Source organism: Nymphaea colorata, chromosome 3 (assembly GCF_008831285.2).
Source record: "Nymphaea colorata isolate Beijing-Zhang1983 chromosome 3, ASM883128v2, whole genome shotgun sequence".
Lineage (NCBI taxonomy): Eukaryota > Viridiplantae > Streptophyta > Magnoliopsida > Nymphaeales > Nymphaeaceae > Nymphaea > Nymphaea colorata.
The window spans coordinates 25,249,783-25,272,942 of NC_045140.1; the positions used below are offsets into that span (position 1 = coordinate 25,249,783).

The 23,160-nt window shown below is 40.8% G+C and overlaps 3 protein-coding genes across 3 annotated transcripts; all 3 read right to left on the minus strand.

The window, feature by feature from the left end:
• Positions 1–589: 589 nt before the first annotated feature.
• LOC116249679 (uncharacterized oxidoreductase At4g09670-like) lies at positions 590–2,219 on the minus strand. The gene is made up of 2 exons (XM_031622873.2): positions 1,678–2,219; positions 590–1,431 (listed from the first exon to the last, which is right to left on the minus strand). The coding sequence occupies exons 1-2, from the start codon at positions 2,149–2,151 to the stop codon at positions 814–816; spliced, it is 1,092 nt and encodes a 363-aa protein (XP_031478733.1). The 5' UTR covers positions 2,152–2,219; the 3' UTR covers positions 590–813.
• A 1,604-nt stretch (positions 2,220–3,823) lies between these two features.
• LOC116250978 (uncharacterized oxidoreductase At4g09670-like) lies at positions 3,824–6,630 on the minus strand. The gene is made up of 2 exons (XM_031625003.2): positions 6,075–6,630; positions 3,824–4,635 (listed from the first exon to the last, which is right to left on the minus strand). The coding sequence occupies exons 1-2, from the start codon at positions 6,567–6,569 to the stop codon at positions 4,015–4,017; spliced, it is 1,116 nt and encodes a 371-aa protein (XP_031480863.1). The 5' UTR covers positions 6,570–6,630; the 3' UTR covers positions 3,824–4,014.
• A 7,879-nt stretch (positions 6,631–14,509) lies between these two features.
• Positions 14,510–18,094, minus strand: LOC116251415 (CBL-interacting serine/threonine-protein kinase 21-like). The gene is made up of 15 exons (XM_031625671.2): positions 17,544–18,094; positions 17,395–17,457; positions 17,180–17,251; positions 16,983–17,090; positions 16,828–16,899; positions 16,701–16,754; positions 16,405–16,530; positions 16,246–16,335; positions 16,034–16,156; positions 15,847–15,951; positions 15,649–15,768; positions 15,514–15,576; positions 15,355–15,429; positions 14,993–15,066; positions 14,510–14,921 (listed from the first exon to the last, which is right to left on the minus strand). The coding sequence occupies exons 1-15, from the start codon at positions 17,769–17,771 to the stop codon at positions 14,861–14,863; spliced, it is 1,434 nt and encodes a 477-aa protein (XP_031481531.1). The 5' UTR covers positions 17,772–18,094; the 3' UTR covers positions 14,510–14,860.
• Between the last annotated feature and the right edge of the window lie 5,066 nt (positions 18,095–23,160).

The window sequence follows — 23,160 nt, forward strand, 5'->3', positions numbered from 1 at the left end:
TTGTCTGATCTTCTGAATCGTCTTTAAAGAGATTTGATTTTAAAAAGCAAATTTTAGAAACATTAGCGCCACCGTACTTCAAAGTTTTTATTTGCAAACAATATGAAAAAACGAAGATTGATTTGCCTTGGGCAAAGTATAGTAGATGTTACAGTGAACGCCACGAACCGTCTCCCGCCGGCCGTATTTCAAAATTTGCATGCAAAGGAACATACCGACTGATTTCATTTTTTGGATGCAGATGGAACGCCGAATGCATTTCAAGAAGATGGCATAACTCAACTATTTTACTAGCTCTAAAGGAAGAGATTCTAGCTATTATATATATCATCTATCAATTGTCCACGGTAAGAGGACGAAACTTCTAATTCCCCTGAATCTCAATAAGAATAAAATCTTCCCATCTGTGACCAAGGAGCATTGCACGATCTGATTTGTTTGAAGCAATTCACTTCAACCATAACCAGATCATTTGAGACTCAGTCCCATCCCTAATAGCAATTCCAGCCATCTGAGTTTAGCTTAAACAAGTCCTACCAGATTATGGCATTTTTAGAACTTCTGAATGACCTTAAGCAGCATTCCCAAATGAATCAATTCCGAATGCCACTAATTAATCTTTTCCCTGCAAACTTGAGGGGAAATTGTACAGTCATCTACTAGAAAGCAAATATGGAAATCGATAAAAAGCATTGATCACCGACTGCGACCAAAAGCTTCAAATATGGAAGCATTATTAAAACAGAACGATGACATGCATGGATGCAGATCAGCTTGTGCATTCATCAAAGGCACATGATCTAGTACATTATATCACAGAGACACGGTCTCAAATCCCTTGTCTATGGACGCTATAACTGCATCAATCACCAGTTGCGTCTTCTTCGTGATGTCAGGCCATCTCTGGTCGGGCTTCGAACCAGAATCCTTGATGCTTCTGACCAACCTTGCAAACTCACTCACCATGCACGCCTCTTGAGGCAGATCAGTATGCACATGATGCTCAACAGGAAATGGATGCCATCCGAGCGCCATCTCTGCGAGTCTCGTGTTTGATGACAAGGAAAACTTTGAAGAATTCTCCTGGAAAGGCACGATAAAGTCATGGAGGATAAGGGTTCCTCTGCTTCCGGCGACAGTTAAGTTCATGGTCAAATTGGCATCGAAGGAGCAATGAAAGGTCGCCACTCTGCCGTCGTCCCACTGCAGAGACGACCCGCAGGACAGAAGAACTCCGGCCGGATTTCTCGAAACCGATCCGCGAGTGGCCGTCACAGTCTTTGGCAGTTCGTAGTCCGCTGCCCATAAGATGGACCTGATGCAGTACCACCCTGCGTCCCCTAGAGCACCCAGAGCATCAAGATCTGGCTTCACTCTGATGTCGTTCTCGAGAAAATCGTCGTTGCCGGTAAATGAAAAGGCGCTGTCTACCTGAAAAAGTTAACGAGCCAAGCATGTTCGTCCAATCAATTATCTTATCTTCCTGAGTGATAGTGTGCGATGGCCAAGAGAAAACACGCACGAAAGATTTTCTATCTGACATATTCAATGAGAAACAGAGAAATTCTGTGGTCGCAGGTTGATCAGGTAATGATCTGAAAAGACTTTTTTACCCTGCACAAAATCCGTATTGTAATTGACTTCGACTACAGATGAGGGTAGTAAACGGTAATTTACCCATTTGACGTTTCCAAAGAGGGAGGCGTCGGAGATGATCTCCCGCATCTTCGCCGTCCTCGGATGGTGCATCCACATCGTCCCGTCCATGAACTGCACCCCTTTCTCCTCGCAGATCGCCAGCATCTCCTGCAGCTCGCCGGCGTTCAGCGCCACCGGCTTCTCCACCAGCACGTGCTTCCCCGACCGGGCCGCCTCCGCTACCCACCGCCGGTGGAGAGAGGTCGGAAGGGGGATGTACACCGCGTCCACCTCCGGGTCCTGCAGAAGCTCCTCGTATGACCCGTAGACGTGGGCGTCCTCCGGGAAGCCGTTCTCCGACGCGAACCGCCTCGCCTTCTCCAGTGTACGGCTCGCCACTCCCACAAGCCGGGCGTTGGGAGCGAGACGGATGGCTCTGGAGACCTTCCTGGCTATGGTGGCACATCCCAAAATGCCGAACCGAATCGCCGCCTCCGTCTCCCTCTCGGTCATGGTGGCGCAGCCCGTCGTCCTCTTCCCTCTCCCTCTCGCGCCCCCTCTTCCTCCAGAGGGTTCTGAATGGCGATACCGCATTCTAGAAAATGTCATATATAACCCTTCTTGCTTAAATCGGATATCGGATCCAGTCAAATCCAGCACCATTTGTTTAGTCTGCCGGACTTGATTCTAAAAAACAAGCAATATAACTAAGCCATCACCATATTCGTTTTTAATCAATAACTCGACACAAGCCTAACTTTACTCATAGGAAAGTTGTTTAACAATTTAGCAATGAAATCTGAAAGCTTACCTTCCATTTTAGAGAACTGTGATTGCCACTTGAAAAACAACAAGCAATCAAAAGTTCGAAATTATTACAAGAAAACAGTCCTGAATCAACTCTGGCGAAAATCTCATCGCCGTCTTGTAGCGATGAATAGTCAAGAAATTTTATATAGTCGGCTTTCGGGTCTGTTTTTTTTAGAGGTTGGTTGATTGTCAACTTCTCGCTCAAAATGCTAAAATATGTGTTTGAGAGAAAGATGCAAAAGTTGGGTTGTCTGAGAGAAATATCATGACTTTGGTTTTTGCATGTATGGGCTTTCATAAAATGGTGGGTTGTCAATTTCATTGTCAAACGGCAAAATTTGGTTCATCTACTAGAAAATGTCGAAATTCAAAAGGTTATTTGTCTCCCAGACAAGCTTATACTAGATCCCCACCTAGCGTGAGAGAGAGAGAGAGAGGAGACGCTTATTTTGCATACTGAAATGATAGCTATAACCTCATAAACTCGTAAAGAAAGGGAACGAGGACACGAAAAGCAAGGAAAAGCATAGAAAGAGTTCATAGTTTTATCAGTTCTACAAGGGAAAAAATGGAAAGCAAAAACTTTAGAGGAAACGAAAACCAAGGAATAGAGCAAAGAACTAGTAGATTCAACCATAAAAGTATTTAATAAACTTCTGAAAGATATCGACTGTTTCGATTCTAGATTTATTTCCGCCAGGCATTGCACCTTTGCCCTTGTTCTCTAAAATGGTTGCCTTTCGTTCTGTATTAAGTTTTATAAATCTGCTTCAAATATTAGAGAAACTTTAAGTAGTTCATAAATCTGTTTCAATATTTGTGGTATATTCTTAAAACACTCCCACAATGTTTCTCATACTAAACGGGCCCATTGAGTGTGAGCCTCACATTCTGCACATCTCGCTGCATTCATTCCAAGCAAATGGCCTCCCATGCCAATCAGACAAGCACTAAAATATTTGGACGTTCAATAACAATTAATTATCCCACAAAAACTTTGCCTCTCATTCCAGGCCATCAGACGTGCCTTACAAGGAATACGTTGGATCTTAAAACTGTGGTTCCGTCTCATGTGGATCCAAACCCGAATCATGATGTTTCCCACTAAGAACAAAATTGACCGGGCAAGGGTACTAGATTTTAGAGGTGTTACAGATCCGGAATTAGATAACATATGGTTACTTTTAGACTACATGAGATAACATAGATTTTTGTCAAGCTAAAACACTACTTCTAACAATCTAATTATTAGTTGAGATTCGCTAATGGCATTAATTTTTAGATCTTCAGGACGACCTTATGTTTACCATTTTGAAATGCATCAAATCGTTACAAAAATTTGTTCAGAAGCCAAATGAAACTAATTTTTCCCAGCAAACATGGAGGAAAGTTTTATTGCAAAGAGCAACAAAGCGGGTACAGAAACCAACAAAAGCATTGGTCGCCAACTGCAACCAAATGCTTCAGACATAAGCCGCATTAAGAAACAGAAGCAGACGACATGCATGGCACGCGTCAAGCAGATCAGCTTGATCAGTTGATCTTCGCATCATATTGTAATTCAAATCACAGTAGCACAGTCTCAAATCCCTTCTCTATGGAAGCCATAACTGCATCAATCACCAAATGCGTCTTCTTCGTGATGGCAGGCCATGTTTGATCGGGCTTCGAACCAGATTCCGTGATGCATCTGACCAACCTCGCGAACTCCCTCACCATGCACGCCTCTTGAGGGAGGTCAGTCGGAACGCGATGCTCGATAGATGGGAATGGACGCCATTCCCTCTCCTGCGCCGAGAGTCCCGTGTCTGATGAGAAGGAAAAAGTTGCAGAATCATCCTCGCAAGGCAGGGCAAAGTCATGAAGGACAAGGGTCCCTCTGGTCCCGGTGACAGTTAAGTGCGTGGTCAAATTGGCATCGAAGGAGCAATGGAAGGTGGCCACTCTGCCGTCGTCCCACTGCAGAGAGGAGCCGCATGAGAGAAGAACTCCCGCCGCACTTCTGGAAACCGAGCCTCGAATTGCCGTCACGGTCTTCGGCAGTCGGTAGTCGACTGCCCACAAGATGGACCTGATGCAGTACCACCCGACGTCCCCCAGAGCACCCAGACCATCAAGATCTGCCTTCACTCTGATGTCGTTCTCAAGAAAATAGGCGTCGCCAACATATGTAAAGGTGCTGTGTACCTGAAACAGGCGCCCTTGTTATGCACCATGATGCTTTCCTTTTTAAAGCACAAAAAAATTGAAGTAATGAGAGATGAAAACGAAACTGAGTGCCTATTAGCCCTCACCCCAATTCTTGTTATTCTTGAGAAGCAAAGAACAGGACATCTTGTTCTTAGCCTCTAAAGAAGTCAAACGCCCCTTCCCTCTTAAAAAAATTGAATTGAGTTGGAGTATTGAATTGGGTTGTGGAAAAGGGGGCATCAGGGCTTTTGGAGCTGGCTCGAACCCAACTCGATTTGGTATATATTATAAAATATTTAATATGGTTTCATATATTTTGCATTATGAATATCATATTTATATATTAAATAAAATTGTTTAATTTATTTATTGTTAAAATTGAGTTCACGCTTGGCCGAGCTGCAGGCTCAGGCTCTGACCAATTCGATCCCAACTTTAAATCAAGGTGACACAACTTAATTCTCAATGTTAATTAAGGGCGTTGGTGTAATGCATCGGTGCCAAGAATAATGTCTATAAAAATCAAACTTGGACACCGGATCCGATGTTGGGAGAAAAGAATCAAACAAACAATAGAAACTCTGACCAGCTATTCGGCACCCCGATGCTCCTTAGTCATAAAACCTGATAATGCAACCCAAAGGAGGTCAATTCAGTAAGGTGGGATCTAGCAACTGCGAGGAATGAACAAATGCGTATTTAATCGGAGTTTTAGAAGAAACAGATTAACATAAATCAAATCAGTCGCCAACAAAGTATTGGATAGAAGACAAAAAAACGAAGCAGCCTTTAAAAAAGACACAGGTGGAAACCCTGTTAAGGCCATGTGGAGGCACGAGGTCGGTCCGAGTACGAAGGGGCTCAATATTCAATGACACAACTTGTTCCTCGCTGACGACCGTCGCAACAAGGCAAAAGCTGGACTGCTGGACCCTGGCATAACGTGACTGCTGGACACCGACATAACGTGTCCCTGATCTCTTTTCACCCTAACATGAAATGAACAGGAAAAATTGGAAGTGTTCTATATCTGAGTGATCCTTTTTTTTTTTTTTGGATAGATTAGCGACGATTTATCCTTTGAACCGTGATTGATAGCGAAGAGCAAAGACACAGGAAAGATTCTCTCTCCCCATGAAAATTGTTTCGCTCTGGAAGTCATCGTCACAGTAAAAACCCCATGATTAAACTGGCCGTTCATTCAACTTATGAGCACAGAATTTTTTTTTTTTTTTTTATCGTGCCAAAAGCCTTGTTAAAAGATTACTTTTTAGGAATCTTGGTATATCGTGAACACACCCTGCTTTCTCCTGTGAAGATTGCAGTGGGAAATAGTTTCGACGTTTTTAACGCGAATCCGAACACCGGCGATCAAAGAACGGAGAAGATGACCGACAGCGAATATTAGACATAAGGTTAGTGTAATGGCATTTTACCCATTTGAGGTTTCCAAATAGGGTGGCATCGGAGAGGAGCTCCCGCATCTTGGCCGTCCGCGGATGGTGCATCCACATCGTCCCGTCCATGAACTGCACCCCTTTCTCCTCGCAGATCGCCAGCATCTCCTGCAGCTCGCCGGCGTTCAGCGCCGCCGGCTTCTCCACCAGCACGTGCTTCCCCGACCGGGCCGCCTCCGCTACCCACCGCCGGTGGAGAGACGTAGGGAGGGGGATGTACACCGCCTCCACCACCGGGTCCTGCAGAAGCTCATCGTATGAGCCGTAGATGTGGGCGTCCTCCGGGAAGGCGTTATCCGACGCGAACTGCCGCGCCTTCTCCAGTGTGCGGCTCGCCACTGCCACGAGCCGGGCGTCAGGAGCGAGGCCGATGGCTCTGGAGACCTTCCTCGATATGGCGGCGCATCCCATGATGCCGAACCGAACCGCCGCCTTCGTCTCCATCTCATTCATGGTGGCGCAGCCCGTCATCATATCTCTCTCTCTCTCTCTCTCTCTCTCTCTCTCTCTCTCTGTTTCTGAAAGGCGATCTGCATCGGTGCCATATATCCATCTACAGCTAAGGGTGCAACTGGAACTCGACCTCGGCTTAAATCTAAGCTCGAGTTAACTTTCTACTCAACCATCCGAGCATGAGTTGATCGTTCATCTGATTTATTTTATCAAGTCTTCGAATTCGTTTAGAAGCATGCCTAACCCAATTGGCGCAACTGGAACTCGACTCATTAAACCTCGGCTTAGCTCGAGCTAACTTTCTACTCAACCAGCCGAGCATGAGTTGATCGCTGATTTATTTTATCAAGTCTTCGAGTTCATTTAGAAGCATGCTTAACCCAATTGGCTCATTAGCATTTTATTTTATCAAGTCAAGTTCGAGTTCGTTTAACTAGCTCGCTTAACCCAATTGAGCTCATTAGTTGAGTAAGGAATATTCTTTTTCAGTTTTTCATCATGCTTGCTTCATTGTTCTCGTGAACTCCCACGGACTTCTCTAAAACTGCAGGCTACAGCATCATCATGCTTCATTGTTCTCGTGAGCTCCCACCGACTTCTCCAAACTTCCGGCTATGCCAAGTAGCCCCTCTTTCTCTTGGCCTCCCCTATCCCTCTACTCTCCCCTTCTTTCACTTGGGAAAAAACTGTGGTGAACAGTAACACTAATGAAAATTGAACCTATTTATTGTTTTATCTTCATTTGTTCATCTTTTTCTCTCTCTTCACTCTCCATTAATGAACATTGAACCTATTTATTGTTTTATCTTCATTTGTTCATCTTTTTCTCTCTCTTCACTCTCCTCCTCTTTCATCCAACGATGCCAACAAACTCCTTGGATCAAGGAGGACATCGGGCCATTAGTGGAACTGCTGATGGCATCCAATTAGTGGAACTGCTGATGGCATCCAATAGTAATCTTTTTTTTCTTTTCTTTTTCTTTGTCTAAATCAAAGAAAACAAGGTTTCTGAAAGCCCTCTCTCCTTCAAATGAGAGAGGGTTTCAAAAACCAAATGATTTCTGCTCAAACAAGGGTTTCGGTTGAGTGCAGACCTCGCTCGAAACCCTCGGTAAGGGTTTTGCTCAATGATGACCCTGACTTGAGTGAAACGAGCAAGGGTTTTTGAAACTCACAGACCCTTTCTTGAGCCAATGTTTGTTTGCTCGAGCGAGGGTCTGTTCTTCCTCAAACCTCGCTCAAGCAAGTGTTTTAACTGAGACCCACTTTAGGTTTTTTAGATTTCAGCCCATCTGATTTTTGTTTGTTTAATTTTGAACTACCTTCCTTCTGCTACTGCCATCTTCTTCCATATTTCATACATGAAGCAATCTTGCCTTTCATAACAGAAGTATCTAGAACAAACAATTAATCAAGTTAAACGAGTCAGTCGAGTCAATGTCGAGCTCGAACACAATTGATCGAGTCAAGCTTGAGCTACCATTGTAAAACTTAACTTAAGTTCGAGCCAAGCATGCTAGTTGAACTCAGACTCGACTCGGGTTCAACTTTACGTATAGGGCTGGTGGACGGCCATTGCTATATATATATATATATATATATATATATATATATATAAAAAGTTGAATGGTGAAAGTCGCTTACCTATTTAATAAAGGTCGTTGAATCCATCATAACAAACGGTTAAAATAAAAACAATAAGAAAAAATAATGAACATTTTTATCGTGTAAGCCACTCATTTATATTAGTGGAACGGGCTTAGTTAGATGATTAAGTTACTCTAAATAACTAACGTCGCCGCCATTTTGATTTATGTGTAAACAAGTTTTTTGGTTATGCTAGCTTCCAATGTACCGGGTACGACAACGTTGGGTCGTCCGATCTTTCTTTGATCAGACGGCCCAAATTCGGTTTTGTTGAAAAAAACAAAGGGAAAAGTCGGGCGACTTCCTCCTTGCCGCCCTCTCCTTTCTCCCTCCTGTCCCATCTCGCCTTGCCACTGTGCAGCCCACCAAACGAAGTCCTTCTTCCCATCGTATTTCATAGGCTTGTTAGATTGGACACCCGCCGTCTCCTCCACCTCCCCTCTACTGCTCCTCAGCCGTCTCCGGTCTCTCCCTACCGCTGTGCACCCTTGGGACGATCGACGGCTGGCCGTCCTTCTCCCTCCCCATTGGATTTCACAGGCCTGCTAGACTCCGCACTTGCCGTCTCCTCTCAGTCGCTTCGCCCTCCACCGTTTCCTCTCTCCCCGCTTGTGTTGACAAGAGTGTTACTGTGCAGCCCACCCGTCTCCTTGCTCTCTTCTCATCGTCTGCCATCTCTTCCTGACAAGCCCGCCGGTGTGCACACCTGCGGCCGGTATGCGGGCCGAGCTGCCCTCTGTTCCTGTCTCCACGCTCTCTTCCCATCGTCCGCTCTGTCCGCTGCTGGAAGAAGCCATTGCCGCCTGTTGTTCCCCAAAATCTGATATACCTCTATATGCAGTCCTCTGATCACTCCCCGATTTTGCCCCACCTCACCTCTGCACCCGATTGTTGCCTTTACATATTCCATTATTTACTTGTGTAGCCATCGGCAACCAGCACACCACCAATTGTCGGGAAAAGCCACTGGAAAAAGAGAACACCCTGTTTTGTTTTGCTACAAAAGCTAGTTCGAATTCTTCTTACCATTTTTTCTATGAACTATCGGATTCGTGCATGCAGAAGGAAAGAGTAGCTATTAGCAATTTGGGTTTATTGGCTTCCCTCATCTACCCGTTTCCAGTTAATTCAATGCGTGCATTTGTGATCATTTGACATTTGAGAATGATAATATTTAAGCATGTTAAATTCTTAATTTATGTGCTTTTTCATAATGCTTTTACCATCAAGCATTTTATCTTCATGTCTGGCGATTGTTTTATTGAATCGAGAGGAAGAAAAATGCAACTTATCGAAAGTGCATAGATATCTATGAGCTATTGACAAGTCACAAAGTAGAAATCAAGTCGAAGCTTTAGCTTTAGAGAATAATGTCAGTTCTAAATGGAATGAAACGTCACATGTTTTAGGGTATTGGTATTTGTAAATAAGTTAGATTGATGTTTTGATGTCAGATTCTTATGTAAGGTTATAAGAGTGATGGCGAGCTCATCTACATACTACCAGTTGTTGTTGCATTGTAGGTGTGGACAAGTAGCAGCAGTTCGAATAGTACCACATGGACCAAACATGGGTAGACTCTTTTATGAATGTGAAAACTGGGTATGTGAACTAAATTGAAATGGACCTGTGATTTGCTGTTACAGTTTCTATATGTGGAGTAAATTGTCATTTAATTTTTCTAATGTCTCTATTTATAGAGATCCAACAAATATTCTAGTGTCTCTATTTATAGAGATCCAACAAATATTGCCACTTCTTTCAATGGTGCAAAAAAGAAGAGGGTGAGCTTGTGCTAGAAGAACAAAGTTCATCTTTTTGGTAAACAAATTAAACATGTGCGTTCAAAAATATCACATTTGAAGGAGACCATTAAAGCATTGCATGAAACTACAATACCATGCTGAGAAGAACAAGAATTGGAGGATCCCATTGGTTGCCTTCACATTAACACTGTAAATATTAATTTAAATAGTTGATACCTTTAAGTAGCTTTTTATTTCCCGTCGCGACATGTTCTTATGTGGCCGTTTGAAGCCTAACTTTTTGGGAAAAGGTCGGTTGCCTGTTTAGTCATGTTTTATGTTGGTATATGAATTCTTGCCATCAATGCAACACCTTCTAAATATCCATGAAACGGTATGTGAGGAAATTGAATTTATATCCCATGGAGTATGATCTTATGGTCCATGTTATAGCACTCCTATTGGATGGGCGCAAGCAGCACATGACTCTTTTTAATTGGTTGTTTGTTAAATAATGTTGAATGAAAGAAAGAGAGACGATCGTCAAGGTTGTATAGTAGCCACTAGAACTCCTATATATATATATATATATATATATATATATATAGAGAGAGAGAGAGAGAGAGAGAGAGAGAGAGAACAATGCTTCTATTTGGCAGGGACGAATGTGTGTAAAAACAATAGATGCTCCCATCTCAATATTTCGCAGGATCCAAGCTATTCCCCTTTCAGCAGCAAAAACAAGAAGCTTATAGCAAAGATGAATCAAAGTTGAGACCCAACTGGTGTTCTTGGAAAAAAAAAACACGTTTGCACCTAAAAAATCATACAAAGATGGGTTTTTAGCTTTATTTTTCAATAGAAAATTCGGGTCATCTACTGGAAAAATGTTGAAATTCAAAAGGTTATATGCTTGGCGGATACGCTTTCACAAGGTCCCCAACTAAAGAGAGAGCAGAAAAACATATATTAACATGATAAAAGCGCTGCGTCCGAACAAATGTTAGTAGCGGATCTCAAGGTACATAAATAAGAAAAAGAAGCCAGACTGCTTACAAAAGAGACCAGGGGTGCATAGGGACCCCCAGGTAGGTGGAGACTCTTAACCAAGGATGCAACATCACATTGTGTGTGTGTGTGAGAGAGAGAGAGAGAAGCTTAGTATGCACACTAAAATGGTAGCCATAACCCTAATGGGATGCTCTTATAATTGCTGAAGAGAGGTTCACCGTTGTATGATTGGCATGTCTTAACTGATCTTTTTATTTTGTTTTTGAAAGAATTCGTGTTCTTTATCATTCCAAATGGGGAGTGGGATTTTGAACTCCGGAGAGCCTTGCGTATCCCGAAAACCTGATGTTTCCGGTTATGTAGTCAGGTAATTTAATGGTAAATTTTCTCAGATTTCAGTTCCATTTACTATCATTTTCGTCGATCAGTGGTTTGCCATTTCACAAGAAAATAAGCAGAATTGGCCCCAGCGACCACATTGTCGACTTGTATCGGGGTGTTTGAAACATGTTTGGTTTACTAATTAAGATGTATTTTTGTACTAAAGGTAGTGTACTTACGTCTAAATGGGCTGAGTGCATGTGTCCGCCCAATAATGGGAGGCCCTCAATCTTCATGTCCTTATTAATTTGTTCTCTGGTATGTATGATATTCTCTTTGTGATAATTATGTGTTGAGTATTGGACACCCAATGCTTTATTACTACGCCTCTTCATGTTATATACCTAACATCTTGTTTAAACTAGGATTGAGAACATATTAAGAAAGAAAAAAAAAAAAACCTGACTCGTTTTATTTTAAATGTTTTCAGTTTAATTCTCATCAAGCAGATGGCAGTGCTCAATTATCACCATGGCTGATCCAAGTGCACGGCAATTCTGAATGTTGAAGCAATTATCTAGACCCACAATTTTTGCTTGGAGGTATACGTTGCACACTTGCAACTTATTTTATCCCGTGTACCGGTGTCATTGCTGTACGGATACAAATCATTTTCAAAATATTTGGGTTCCTGATATATATATATAAGAAGAAATACTTAGCAAACATATATCAAAATGAAAAATATATATCAACATAGACAAATAAACAACATAGAAATATATATATCAATGGCTCTTGCAGAAATGTGTGTAAGAAACCTATGAAAAACTTTAAACATATGGACAACTGAGAAGCCACCTAGACAATCAAATATGAACATAAGTCGAATTTTCACATCCAAAACCCAGTTCAACATTGTGGAACTAGAATTTAAGTGCTAAATACTGAATTGGAATGGCTCATTTACATAAAATGCAGGGTTTAGGCACCAAATATAGAAAATATTGGAATAGCTCAACATTATGAAGCATGGTTACATATAAATGTAAAAGTAAAAGGGCAAACAATATGAATTTTGAAGAAGAAAAACAAGATTAAAAATGACAAACCAATAAAAGAAGAAAAACAAAAATACTACTAAGAACAACAATAAATAGAAGAATAGTTTATGCATGAAGGTCGCTGGAGGTCGACAGAATAAATATCGCCAAAATCAGTCAACGTTGACCCAAACCATTTCTGCTGGAGATCGATGTAGGTCGCTGGAAGTCGCCAAAGGTAGTTGGAGTTCTTCCTGAGCAAAACAAAGCCCTTGTTGGAGTTTTGTCGAAGCTCTGTATTTTTTAAAGGAAATATGAATACAAAAAATTAAGAAAAAAACCCTAAGTTTTGGAAGAAAATGAACTTTGGTCAACATTGATCGAGTCTGTTTTTGGATGGATACGGACCCAGGTACGTTGACCGTACCCGATACATGTTGACCCATACCTGGGCATGTTCAACGGCGTACCCATACCTGTACCAGTGTAAAATTAATGTGCCCATGTTACATATGTTATGTGCCAATTATAAAAATAATCTTTAGAGTGCTCCTCATAGGATAAGTCAAGCCATATACTAATTACATGAGCAAAAGTTTTTAGCTTCACTTTACATTTAGTGATTTCATTAGTTATATAATGTAATTAGAATCACTACAATAGTTGTAATTAGAGCTGGTTTGATATTCAAACTTGAGATCTTACATGCATGTACCTTCAGGGGAGTGGAATGTAAAAATTCAGTCTGAAACCTTGGGAGACTCATAAAAAGCTAACTAAGAGATAAATTATCCTAGTTCATAAATATTTTTGAAGTTGAAAACGGAGCTACTAGGTAGTGGGTTAGATTCACAGGTCTATAGGTCAACAGTCCAAGCCCAATGTGAGTAGGTCAGGTTGGTTCAATACTCCGGGTTCAAGTCTGCTAAGCATGAACCCATGTGCCTTAGGGAGAATGAGTTTAGTCCATTATCTAACAATCAAAGGAACCTTCGGAAGCATATAAGAAGGTTAGCTAAGCGATGAACCGCTACTGTTCTTAACTCAACCAAAAGCTGCCAAAGGGCGTGTTGATCTGCCAAATCAGAAGTCTTAAGCCAAGGTGCTTGTGCAGAAACCCATTAACATGGAGGAACCGATACTAATACTTCGGGTCTGAAGCACAAGCGGGGAGACCATTTGGAGAAAATGTTACATTAGAATCAGTAACGAGGTTTGCTCTTGCAGAGCTACTTTGGAAGAGGAAAATGTCCTGTTCAGAATGAGTTTCTTCAAGGAACAGAACCTCAGAAGCAATTTCAGGAAAGAAGCTATCTCATCGTCGAGTTTGCTGGAGCGGCGACCACCGACCATTGAGCTCCGAAGAGTTCCTTGGGGTTGTTTCGATGGCCTAAATGAAATGTCTGTAGCTCCTTCCTCGTGGTTGTTTGTAGTTTCCTTTCGTCTGCTGTTGGGTGCTCGAATTTGCACAGTTGTTGTCTTTCTCTATTTTGTTGTTCTGGTTTTTTATTCTTGAACGTCATCGATTAGATTGGCTTTTAGAAAATCTTGCATCTTCGATGAGCTCCAATACGTGTATCACCGGGTCTGTGCCCGAACAAACAAGAATGACACTGAAAAGTGTAATGATGTCCCAATTTGCGTCCTTTCATGGATAAGGTGGGACTCTTGACCTCCTTATTGTCAGTAGAATTTTGGTTTGAATCTCCTCTTCAGTCTTACTAACTGTTCATTTGTTGGTGCAAGTTTTGTTGGTTGAAGATCACCTTTGTTGTCTTTCTATTCTCATTCTTTGCCTTTAAGACGACAAGGAATAAAGTGAAGAGGAATTTTGGGAAACCCAAAATTCTCCAGTTGTCAAACCTTTAAAATCTTCCATGGAACTTGAAATCAAATATTTGGCTTGACTGAGGTGGGGTGGGCCGATTAAACCACTAAAATTCGGCCAAAAAAATGAGCGGATTACAGAAAATTTTCAGGTGTTAACACTTATTAGGCTATTACATATTCTAACGCTTTTAGTTGACAAAGGGTGATTAAACCTCTTGAAACTAGCATGCATCACATCTTGTGATACTGGTCTCATGGCGAACTATACGTCATTCTATTAAAAGTTGGGCAGACCTTGGTTCTTCTTTTTTGGTTAAACAGGAATAGCCTTATTCTCTATTCTTAATGCTGGCCATCACGTTGGTTTTTGATGCAAATTTACATCTTCTTGAACTCTTTCTTCTTACATAAAATCCAGATTAAGAAATGGAAAATTTTCACACTAGTTGTGTCATACAAATTCATGAGACTTCCCCAAATTTTTGTTTTTGTGATCAGAAGGCTGAGTCGCAGTGTAGCATTTACAATGTTCTTCCGACAATTGTGTGTGAGCATAAAAGTTTGATGTTGAAAATTGGACTGCAATCAACAGGCCCATCTCCTTTTCCAGCAGTGTCAATTTCGAGAGTCAACATATCCATACGCGTTTGATTCTTCAAGCTGCAAGCGAACTTTTGATCCGAATAAAACATTGGGATCAACATATTAGAGATTATTAAGAGGAAGAATAGCCCCAATCAAGATCTGTTGCTTCTTCGCCACCAACATCTTCTGAGCTGTGGAGTTCACATTATGATCAGTATGAATTCATGCTCTTTACAATGCTTGTTAAGTGATATCCATTTACCTGATAGGGTTTGTGGCATCTGCAATGCTGCACCCTGCTTTATCTACGAGCGCAGTTGACAAGTTTCTGCAAAACTGAGTATGGTGTGATAATGTAAGCACTTCAATATACATATATCTCTGTATCTTGGTTCAGAAGAATGTAGGCTATATCCCAGCATAATTAGCAGAAAAGAATGAAAGATATAGCCTTTAACCAGACATTTTGGTTCATTTTAAACTCAGTTTACTCCAACATTCACATTGCTTAAGCTGCCCCTAATTGATTGCTGGCAGAAGTGGGAGGAACTAAAATTGCTTTGTGCCTTTTTAGATCTCATGCAATCTGCGCAAACAAAAGATTTGCCAAAAATTAATGTATACCTCTGTGTACTCCATAACATCGCCAGTCGACTTTGATATTTCGACCATGCAGTATGTTGGGGTAACTTCAATCACCTGACAATGACATTCACTTTGTCAGCTTAGGTTGTGAAAGGGAAGTGGTACCAACATATGCAGATAGGTAATAAGTGTTGCTACCTCAGCTGCTAATGTAAAATAAGATCTGCTCTTGGTCATCTTTTTGGGTTCGTGAAGTTTGATCTGGTATCATGAAGCAATAAAGTTATAGTTTGCACATATGTAGAGCTGGCAGAGAGATAAAAGCAGTGCCACCTTGGACTGGTTCATCCGCTTGACAGAGAGTTGTACATTGTTTGCAGCAGCCTCAATTTTTTCTATGGTCTCACTCATGGAATACTTTGACCCAAATCTTCTCTTACAATTTTCATCATTCTATGCAGGAGACAAAAGTTCGTTATATCCTGGTTTTCAACGATGGTAACCATGCAATGCAATGTGGCATTTTATTACCTTTTCCTTGAAAAGGCCTGACAAATCAAGGTCGTTGGACATGGCTATCAGTTGGAAAGCATTGATGAAGTTTGACTGCTTCTTACTCTGATCATTGGAGTCTTTCTGTTTGTGATATAAGTTTTAGCATGTTTTTCAGTAGAAATAATTAATGAAGATATGATATGAAGTTCTTGTAATTTCTTACCATGATGGTGCCAAAAGCAGCATCTACATCATCTAACTTTATGACATCTTCTGCTTTTCCTTCCGAAGGCTCATAATCTGTCTTAAACCACTCATCTTGCATAACTTCTGCTACTGTCATTCGCTATAGTGAGTAGGAAAACATTTCTTGGAATGGTTAATTGTATCTAATCATATGGGAACTTAAAGTCAAGCAGGGGTATAGGTAGGTACCCGTGATGCATTTGGATCAAGTATCTTGAAAATCATTCTTCTTGGACCAGCAGTGAACCAACGGGGGCATGCATATTCTGCTTTGCTGATCTGTTATGAAATACCAACTATCAGCTTCTACTGTGAACTCGTTCTGTAAGCTATATGTTTTGCTAGTACCTTTCTGTAAACATTTAATATGTTAGAGTCATCAAAAGGAAGATAACCAGCTAGTAGTTCATAGAGAACCACTCCACATGACCAAACATCTGCTGCTATTCCGTCATAACTTTTGCCTGCAATTACCTGAAAATCAGTCTCTATTTTAGTCGTATTTTATCATATTGATATTTGGATGATGAAAACCTTGTATTCTTTATGTTTCTTGATCTTGTAGTTTGTCTATCATCCTATTTAAACACCTAGACGTTGTAGACTAAGAGAGAAAAAATGGAGGAGTTTCGATAGTATTGTACCTCAGGGGCAATATAGCCTGGGGATCCGCAAGAAGTAGATAGTAGAGTGTTTGGCTGCAAATTCTTCAGATTCTCAGTAGGTTCCTAGTCGAGGTAGACATAGAGAATCATAATAAATTAATCTCACCTTTTTCAGTACACTTAATCCAAAATCAGAAACCTTCAGATCTCCTTTCCAGTCTAGCAGCAGGTTCTCTGGCTATAGCCAAAAGTTCAAGGAAGGGTGAGTATCTATATAATTATCTAGGAATGTAAATTTTTCTCCTGAATGGGTTCGTTTACCTTTAGATCTCTGTGGCACACGCCTCTGAGGTGGCAATAATCTACAGCATCGATCAGCTGCTGGAAATACTTTCTGGCCTCCCCCTCGGTTAATCTCTTCAGATAAGCCTGGAAAGCAGGAAACAGAATCCTATAGTTGGGGTAGTTCAAACTCTCATTTTTTAAGCTGTGATGGTTACAGGTTACATTAAACTTACAATCTTATCGGACAGCCGCCCACCAGCGATATACTCCATTATGAGATAGATCTTTGTCTTTGTTGCAAGGACCTGCTTGAAAAATTAAACCGATGATCAAAATATGTGGTGTCATATCCATATTGTACCCTGTGTGCATGCTGCAACACGAAGGTGTTCTGTGGGATATATCTAATTTTTGTCTTGGTTTAAGAGAGAGAGAGAGAGAGAGCAACCTCATAAATCCTGACAATGTTTGGATGGTGCAGGAGCTTCATTGTCTCGATCTCTCGCATCACCTATAAATTGGTATTAAGGTGGGATTCAAAAGATCGAAACAAGAAAGAAATTTTTGAAGGAAATCAAGGATCTAAAGAAACGAGACCTGATGCATGAGTTTGTTCTCCATGATCATCTGCTTATCAATGATCTTCACTGCAACCTGCTGTCCGGTCTGCATGTTAACTGCAATTTTGACTTTTGCAAAGGTTCCTTCCCCAATGGTCTTGCCCAGCTGGTACTTCCCAATCATGGTTGCGATGCACATTGCTCCTGCAGAAGGGCGAATGCAGCTTGGCTGAATCTGTTTAATACATACTTCTCCCGTTGACATCCTCCATCTTATGATGTTTGCACAAACCAAGTACAGCCAGCTTCTTCCTTATGCAGGCCAATGCGAAAGTCATATCCCGTGCAGGTGAGAGAGACTACAAGCTGGTGAAACACCATTATAGTGATCTGCTGTAAGCGGGAAGGGTGGTTTAACATGTGAAGCTGACTGGTAGTTGCAGAGCTAAACAGGTTTGAATGGAAGGTCTGCATTGAGTACTTATGAATCGCCACCAGATGAGGACCCATTTGTATGTCGTTTCGAACAAAAATGACGTAGAAATTGATTCTTTTAGAGGGATATTGTTTGGAAATCAAAATTTGGATGGATGGAATTGATCTTGTTTCATAGCCACAATCTTGATTGACATCCTGCTGGGGCTGATTGCTGCACACTCCCACGTTTTCTGCATTCAAAATCATTGCTTGCTCCGTTGGTCAATCCTCCACTTGGTTATAAGGACAGGTGACTATTCCCTGCATGATGTTGATACGTAACAACGCGCATATCCATTCATTGATACACGCAACGGTTACCTTAAAAATTTTTGTAATAATTTTCAAGGTTATAATATTCCCGACCACACAGCGCGCTTATCAACTTTTAAAAATGCTTTTAAAAATTCTTTACATCTTTGATGATCTCGCAACCCTTCGCCCGCTATGATTTGTTCGCCGTTAGGCTCACTGAGGAACTAGAAACCAAGGTCCCCGAGTTGATCTCGCAAAGAATATGAATAAATTTACAGGTTCCAAGTTAGATCTATATGTAAGAAGCTGAATCCCGACTTGATCTTTACAGGTTCCAAGTTAGATCTCTATGTAACCACGAACCTAATGAGGGGGAAATGGGTTTGTCAGAATGAATGTCAATCTCATTTGCTGCTTGAGGTTACCAGTCAATAAGTTAAAGCATACTGGGGGCAGAATCTCGATGCAACAAAAACAGACTATATGCAACAAAAACAGACTATGTAGTTAGGAGATAATGAAAAGGGTGGAAGCTTTGACTCTCTTCTTGAGCAAGAGGATGAAATACTTCTGTTCACCCAAAACAAAACGTGCGTTCATATTTCCTTGAATCGATAAATAGTGTCTATTCCATGGAAATCGTTTTTATCACGGCAGTGTCCATCATTTGTTGCCGAAGCAAGCACGGCCTTTCGGTTGAATTTATGCGGTGTTGGCTGCCCTTTTGCCCTTCCTGCCCACACTTTGGTTTGGAATGAGGAGTTTAGAATCAATTGGGTGGGAACATTATGTCAACTCTTTCTCTCTTTCAAATTAACAATGAAAGTAATAGTAAACTTCATGAGAGAAGAAAGGAAATTTTTGAGAACAATCCTTTCTCTCGAAGCGTCTGAAGTGGAAACCACGTGCAACCTCAGTTGAAAAATCAAAAGGAAGGTGTGATAACGAACAGATTTTCTCTCTTGATTTCTACCTTCAACCAAGGGCCGGGTGATCATAAGCTGTCCTCTTCAATTAGTTGGCATTTTAGAGCTTAAATATGCAAGCAAGTTGAAGTTTGCACGACTTGCGACTCATGTCAGCCTAGTAGTTTTGGACCATCACCATTAGATGATCAGCCACGTCTTGATTGCTATGTCACACTCAGTGGCACCCAAATTGAATTGGCTCGCCGCCGCAGTCATAGGCCCCGGGGTCTGGGGTACTAAATGTGAGGTCCTTGATCGCTAGCTCGACGACTTGCCGACGCAGAAGGTGCATGTTTTCCATGTCCGGATTAGTGACAAATTGTGGATCACCCATGACCTTACATCAGAGGGGCATCCATTAAGGATGAGGTATTAGGGTTTGAACATGAGAAACTTGTGGGATGGGAATAAAAAAAGAAAAATTACAGCTACCACATCCTCCCAACTTACCCACATTGGTACCATCTACTCAGTCAAGTGAGGCCTAACATCCTACCTAACTCACCTGATCTCACAGTCAGAGTTAAGACACCTTCACATCTTGAACAGCCTCACCAACCCAGAGTCCAACATGTGGAGAGAACCAAGAGTCCAACAGACATTGTTCTATGTTGTAGGACTTGGATCAAAGTTCTTGACATCGTATCGAGCTCACTTTCACCTAGGTTTATTTAGATCTGCCCCGATAGGTACCATACTTTTAATGCACATAGTTGGTTGACCTGCCAATGGGCTAAGATTTAGATCTGCCAAAGGCTAGTTTGGTTTCGCTAATCGGGTCGGGGTTGGCCCCATAACACTTCATTAGCATATGGGCCTAAGCCAGCTTTATATCAAGGTTTAAAACCATTTACATCTGGATTTGTATAAAGAAAAATGGCATTTTTATTTGCTCTATTTTTTCGTTTAACATTTACAATTTCCGCTCATAATAAACAAACTATGTAAGATTAAATGCAACATAACAACATTACGATTAGAGACTTGGTGCAGTCTAACTACTTATCATGACTAACATCCCTGTGGAGGATAACTTTAGATGAAGAGTAAGCCAGTTAATGGTAACATGTCTTGGTAATGTTTATCTTTTCCTATTAATTTAGAATAGGAGGAAGAGGAGTAAGACATTGATTTTTAACTTTTCTAACATATTTTTTCGATAAATTGGGAAGTGAAAGGTGTTGAGATTGGAGTCAAAAGGTTGGGCATGTGAAATGTAAATGACACATCAAACTTTTGAAAGAAACTAACAAATACCAAAAAAAGTTTCATGATTTGATTTGTTTAAGTTATGATAAAGATGTCATTAGAAAATGAGGTCAAAAGAACATTATGGCACCTTTTATTATCCTTGTTCCCTCCTTTATAAGACTTTAAGATAAGATTAAATATTATGGCACAAAGCAAGAAAGATCACACTCCAAAGCGCCGTATGCCCTCCCTCAGTTAAGTTGGCACTTTTCATTGGCCATCGCAGGACATAGTGGCCAATTACGAGCGTGCGTGTAGTATAAGCATTCTAGTCGTGCATAGGCCTTTACCTAGTCAATGAGCATTTGCGTTTTAAAATCCAATGGCCTGTGAATTTGATTAAAGGTAAACATTTTTTAAATATGGAGGAGTATGAGACAAAGATATTTGGATTATCAGTCAAATTAATCAAGAATCTGGATTGGGTGATCATGTTCTGACGCTCGAATATTTCGACGTCAGAAACGTATTCATTTTTTCTTATGAGATGGAATTTTAGAGCATCTCTTCTCTTAATGCTAAAAATGTCATTATCAGAGTTTGAGTTGAGTGGTCTTATAGTACATCTTTCACTTAAAAGCAACATGTTGCATGACAGCAACCACGGGGTTCAAACCTCGAACCCCTTTAAACGGCCTGATTCCACTATGCTTCATTTTTGACATAAGACCCTCAATTTTAACAGTTACAGGCACATGGTCCACCCTCTTAATTTTGCCCGGTTGGTGAAAAAGAAAAAGGGCTGTCCTATTTTTGCTTTATAATTTTGTTCCCGGCTGTCGAAAAAATGGGTGAAATATGGCAGCAAGATTGGCTGACCATATAACTCTTATTTTTTCATCATCGAGTTGAATTTTTGTTATTATTTTATTAGCGATCTGATAGAACCGGCTAAGAGAAAACTGCTTTAGAACCCATATAATATATAGAAAACTAATGTCAAAATGTTAAAATGTTCCTATAGGTTGATAATATCTTATTTCTGTGTCCTCGTAATCCCTTTTATGGATATTTTTATGATTTTATCATTGGGCCTACCAAAAAAAATAAACTACTTCTTGTGATTTCCTACTAAGAACTGCTCTTTCGTGGAAACTGCTAAATAATGGCCTAACCCGGACTTCTATTGACTTGGAAAGACAGAAAACGTAAGCTGCATTCTTTTAATATATGTTAACACTTGCGTCGTTAAAAAATGTCCTTGTCATTTTAGCTAAAGCTTTTCGATTCCCAGGTTAAACAAGTCTACTGATGACATTGACAAATTTTATTTAAAAAATATGGCTTTATTGAGAGAATTGCAAAAGCTAGTCATTTCAGAAATCATGGGCCAAAAGGTCGACTGAAAAAAAGAATGTTTCCTTCGTTTTATTATATTACAACTGATTTTTTTTTTGTTTTCGGAGGTTCCAATGCAATCCTGTTAGGGAAGGCCCCCGACCATTTTATTGAGATATTAACAAAAGATACAAAGGATACAAAAAAGTGGAAGAAATGTTCACAAGAAAGAAACCCAAAAGCGTCACTTAAAGTACAGGGCTAAGTGACGAGTTCAAATTTCATCCATGAGAGGAGGGGTCCCAATGAAAGGTAACATTGGATTGCAAGGAATAAGACAAAATGATACTTAGTTCCTTAGAGGGGTTACGACAACAGAACTTGAGATGCGACTTCAGCCTACTTATGTTGTGGAAGCCTGAAGAAAGTTGAGTTTGACCACGGATCACCTGCCACATAGCTTTAACCCACTGCATATTGCTAGAAAGAACCTGCACACTCTGCCCTTCAATCTACATCATGGACAATAGCTGTTCCAAGCTAGTAGTTTCATGAAAGAGAGGTTGGGAAGTGAACCTGAAAAGGAAACCAGGAAGCCCTTCCTTGTTTTGAATCTGCCTTTTGGTAGATATCAGTGCTCCAACTTTGACAACATCACCCAGTTTCGAAGTAGCTATCTGAATTAGAAGCTCATAATCTCCTTTAAGGAGACTTAGGCCAGGAAGAAAGCTTGTTTTAACTCAAAGAGAAATCTCTCTTCCCTGATTTGGTGGTGAATTGAGAGATTGATAGTTCAAGGAACACTCCTTCCATATTTTGTCAATATGTTGTGTTGCACATATAGGACGATCTTCAAAAACTACTGAGTTTCTCCATGCCCAAATTTTCCATATTATTACTGGAAAGGTAATTCGCCAGCACCGGCTCAACCATCCCCTCTTGAAAGAAGAGGCGATCCACCACTGGATACCTTGCGGAAACGATCTCAAAGTGACATAGGGTTTCTTGAATTTTGTAAGGATGAGATGCCAAAGACCAGTAGTGACCGGACAATGAAAAAACAAGTGATTAATAAACTCTTCATCATAAAGACAAAGAGGGCATTTATTCGGCAGATGAAACCCTCTACGTTGGAGGTTGTCCATATTGCTCAACTTTCCTTCGCTCGCAATGTATGCGTACCATTGGGCCCTTGGTGGAATCGCAGCATTCTAGATAGTCTTTTTACAATAGAAAGCATTATCTTTCTTTCGAATATCATCCCATAAGCTGCCAACAAACATTATCCCAATCTAAGCCATTCCATTGCCACAAATCAGGAGATTGAGAAAGGTGGATAGAGCTTATATGAGGAAGAACATCCTTAGCCAATCGTTTAGCATCTAAGTTGTATTGAATGGCAAGTTTTAACTTGCAATAAAAAAA

Bases quoted from the DNA above. Each gene is read 5' to 3' on its own strand.
- LOC116251415 (XM_031625671.2), bottom strand. From the start codon at position 17,771: ATGTCAACGGGAGAAGTATGTATTAAACAGATTCAGCCAAGCTGCATT. The intron at 16,531-16,700 runs GTACAATACTAT...ACTGATTTTCAG, and splicing joins CAGGCTATATTGCCCCTGAG to GTAATTGCAGGCAAAAGTTA. The intron at 15,952-16,033 runs GTAAGAAATTAC...TATCACAAACAG, and splicing joins CTGCTTTTGGCACCATCATG to AAAGACTCCAATGATCAGAG.
- LOC116250978 (XM_031625003.2), bottom strand. From the start codon at position 6,569: ATGATGACGGGCTGCGCCACCATGAATGAGATGGAGACGAAGGCGGCG. The intron at 4,636-6,074 runs GTAAAATGCCAT...CGCCTGTTTCAG, and splicing joins TATTTGGAAACCTCAAATGG to GTACACAGCACCTTTACATA.
- LOC116249679 (XM_031622873.2), bottom strand. From the start codon at position 2,151: ATGACCGAGAGGGAGACGGAGGCGGCGATTCGGTTCGGCATTTTGGGA. The intron at 1,432-1,677 runs GTAAATTACCGT...TAACTTTTTCAG, and splicing joins TCTTTGGAAACGTCAAATGG to GTAGACAGCGCCTTTTCATT.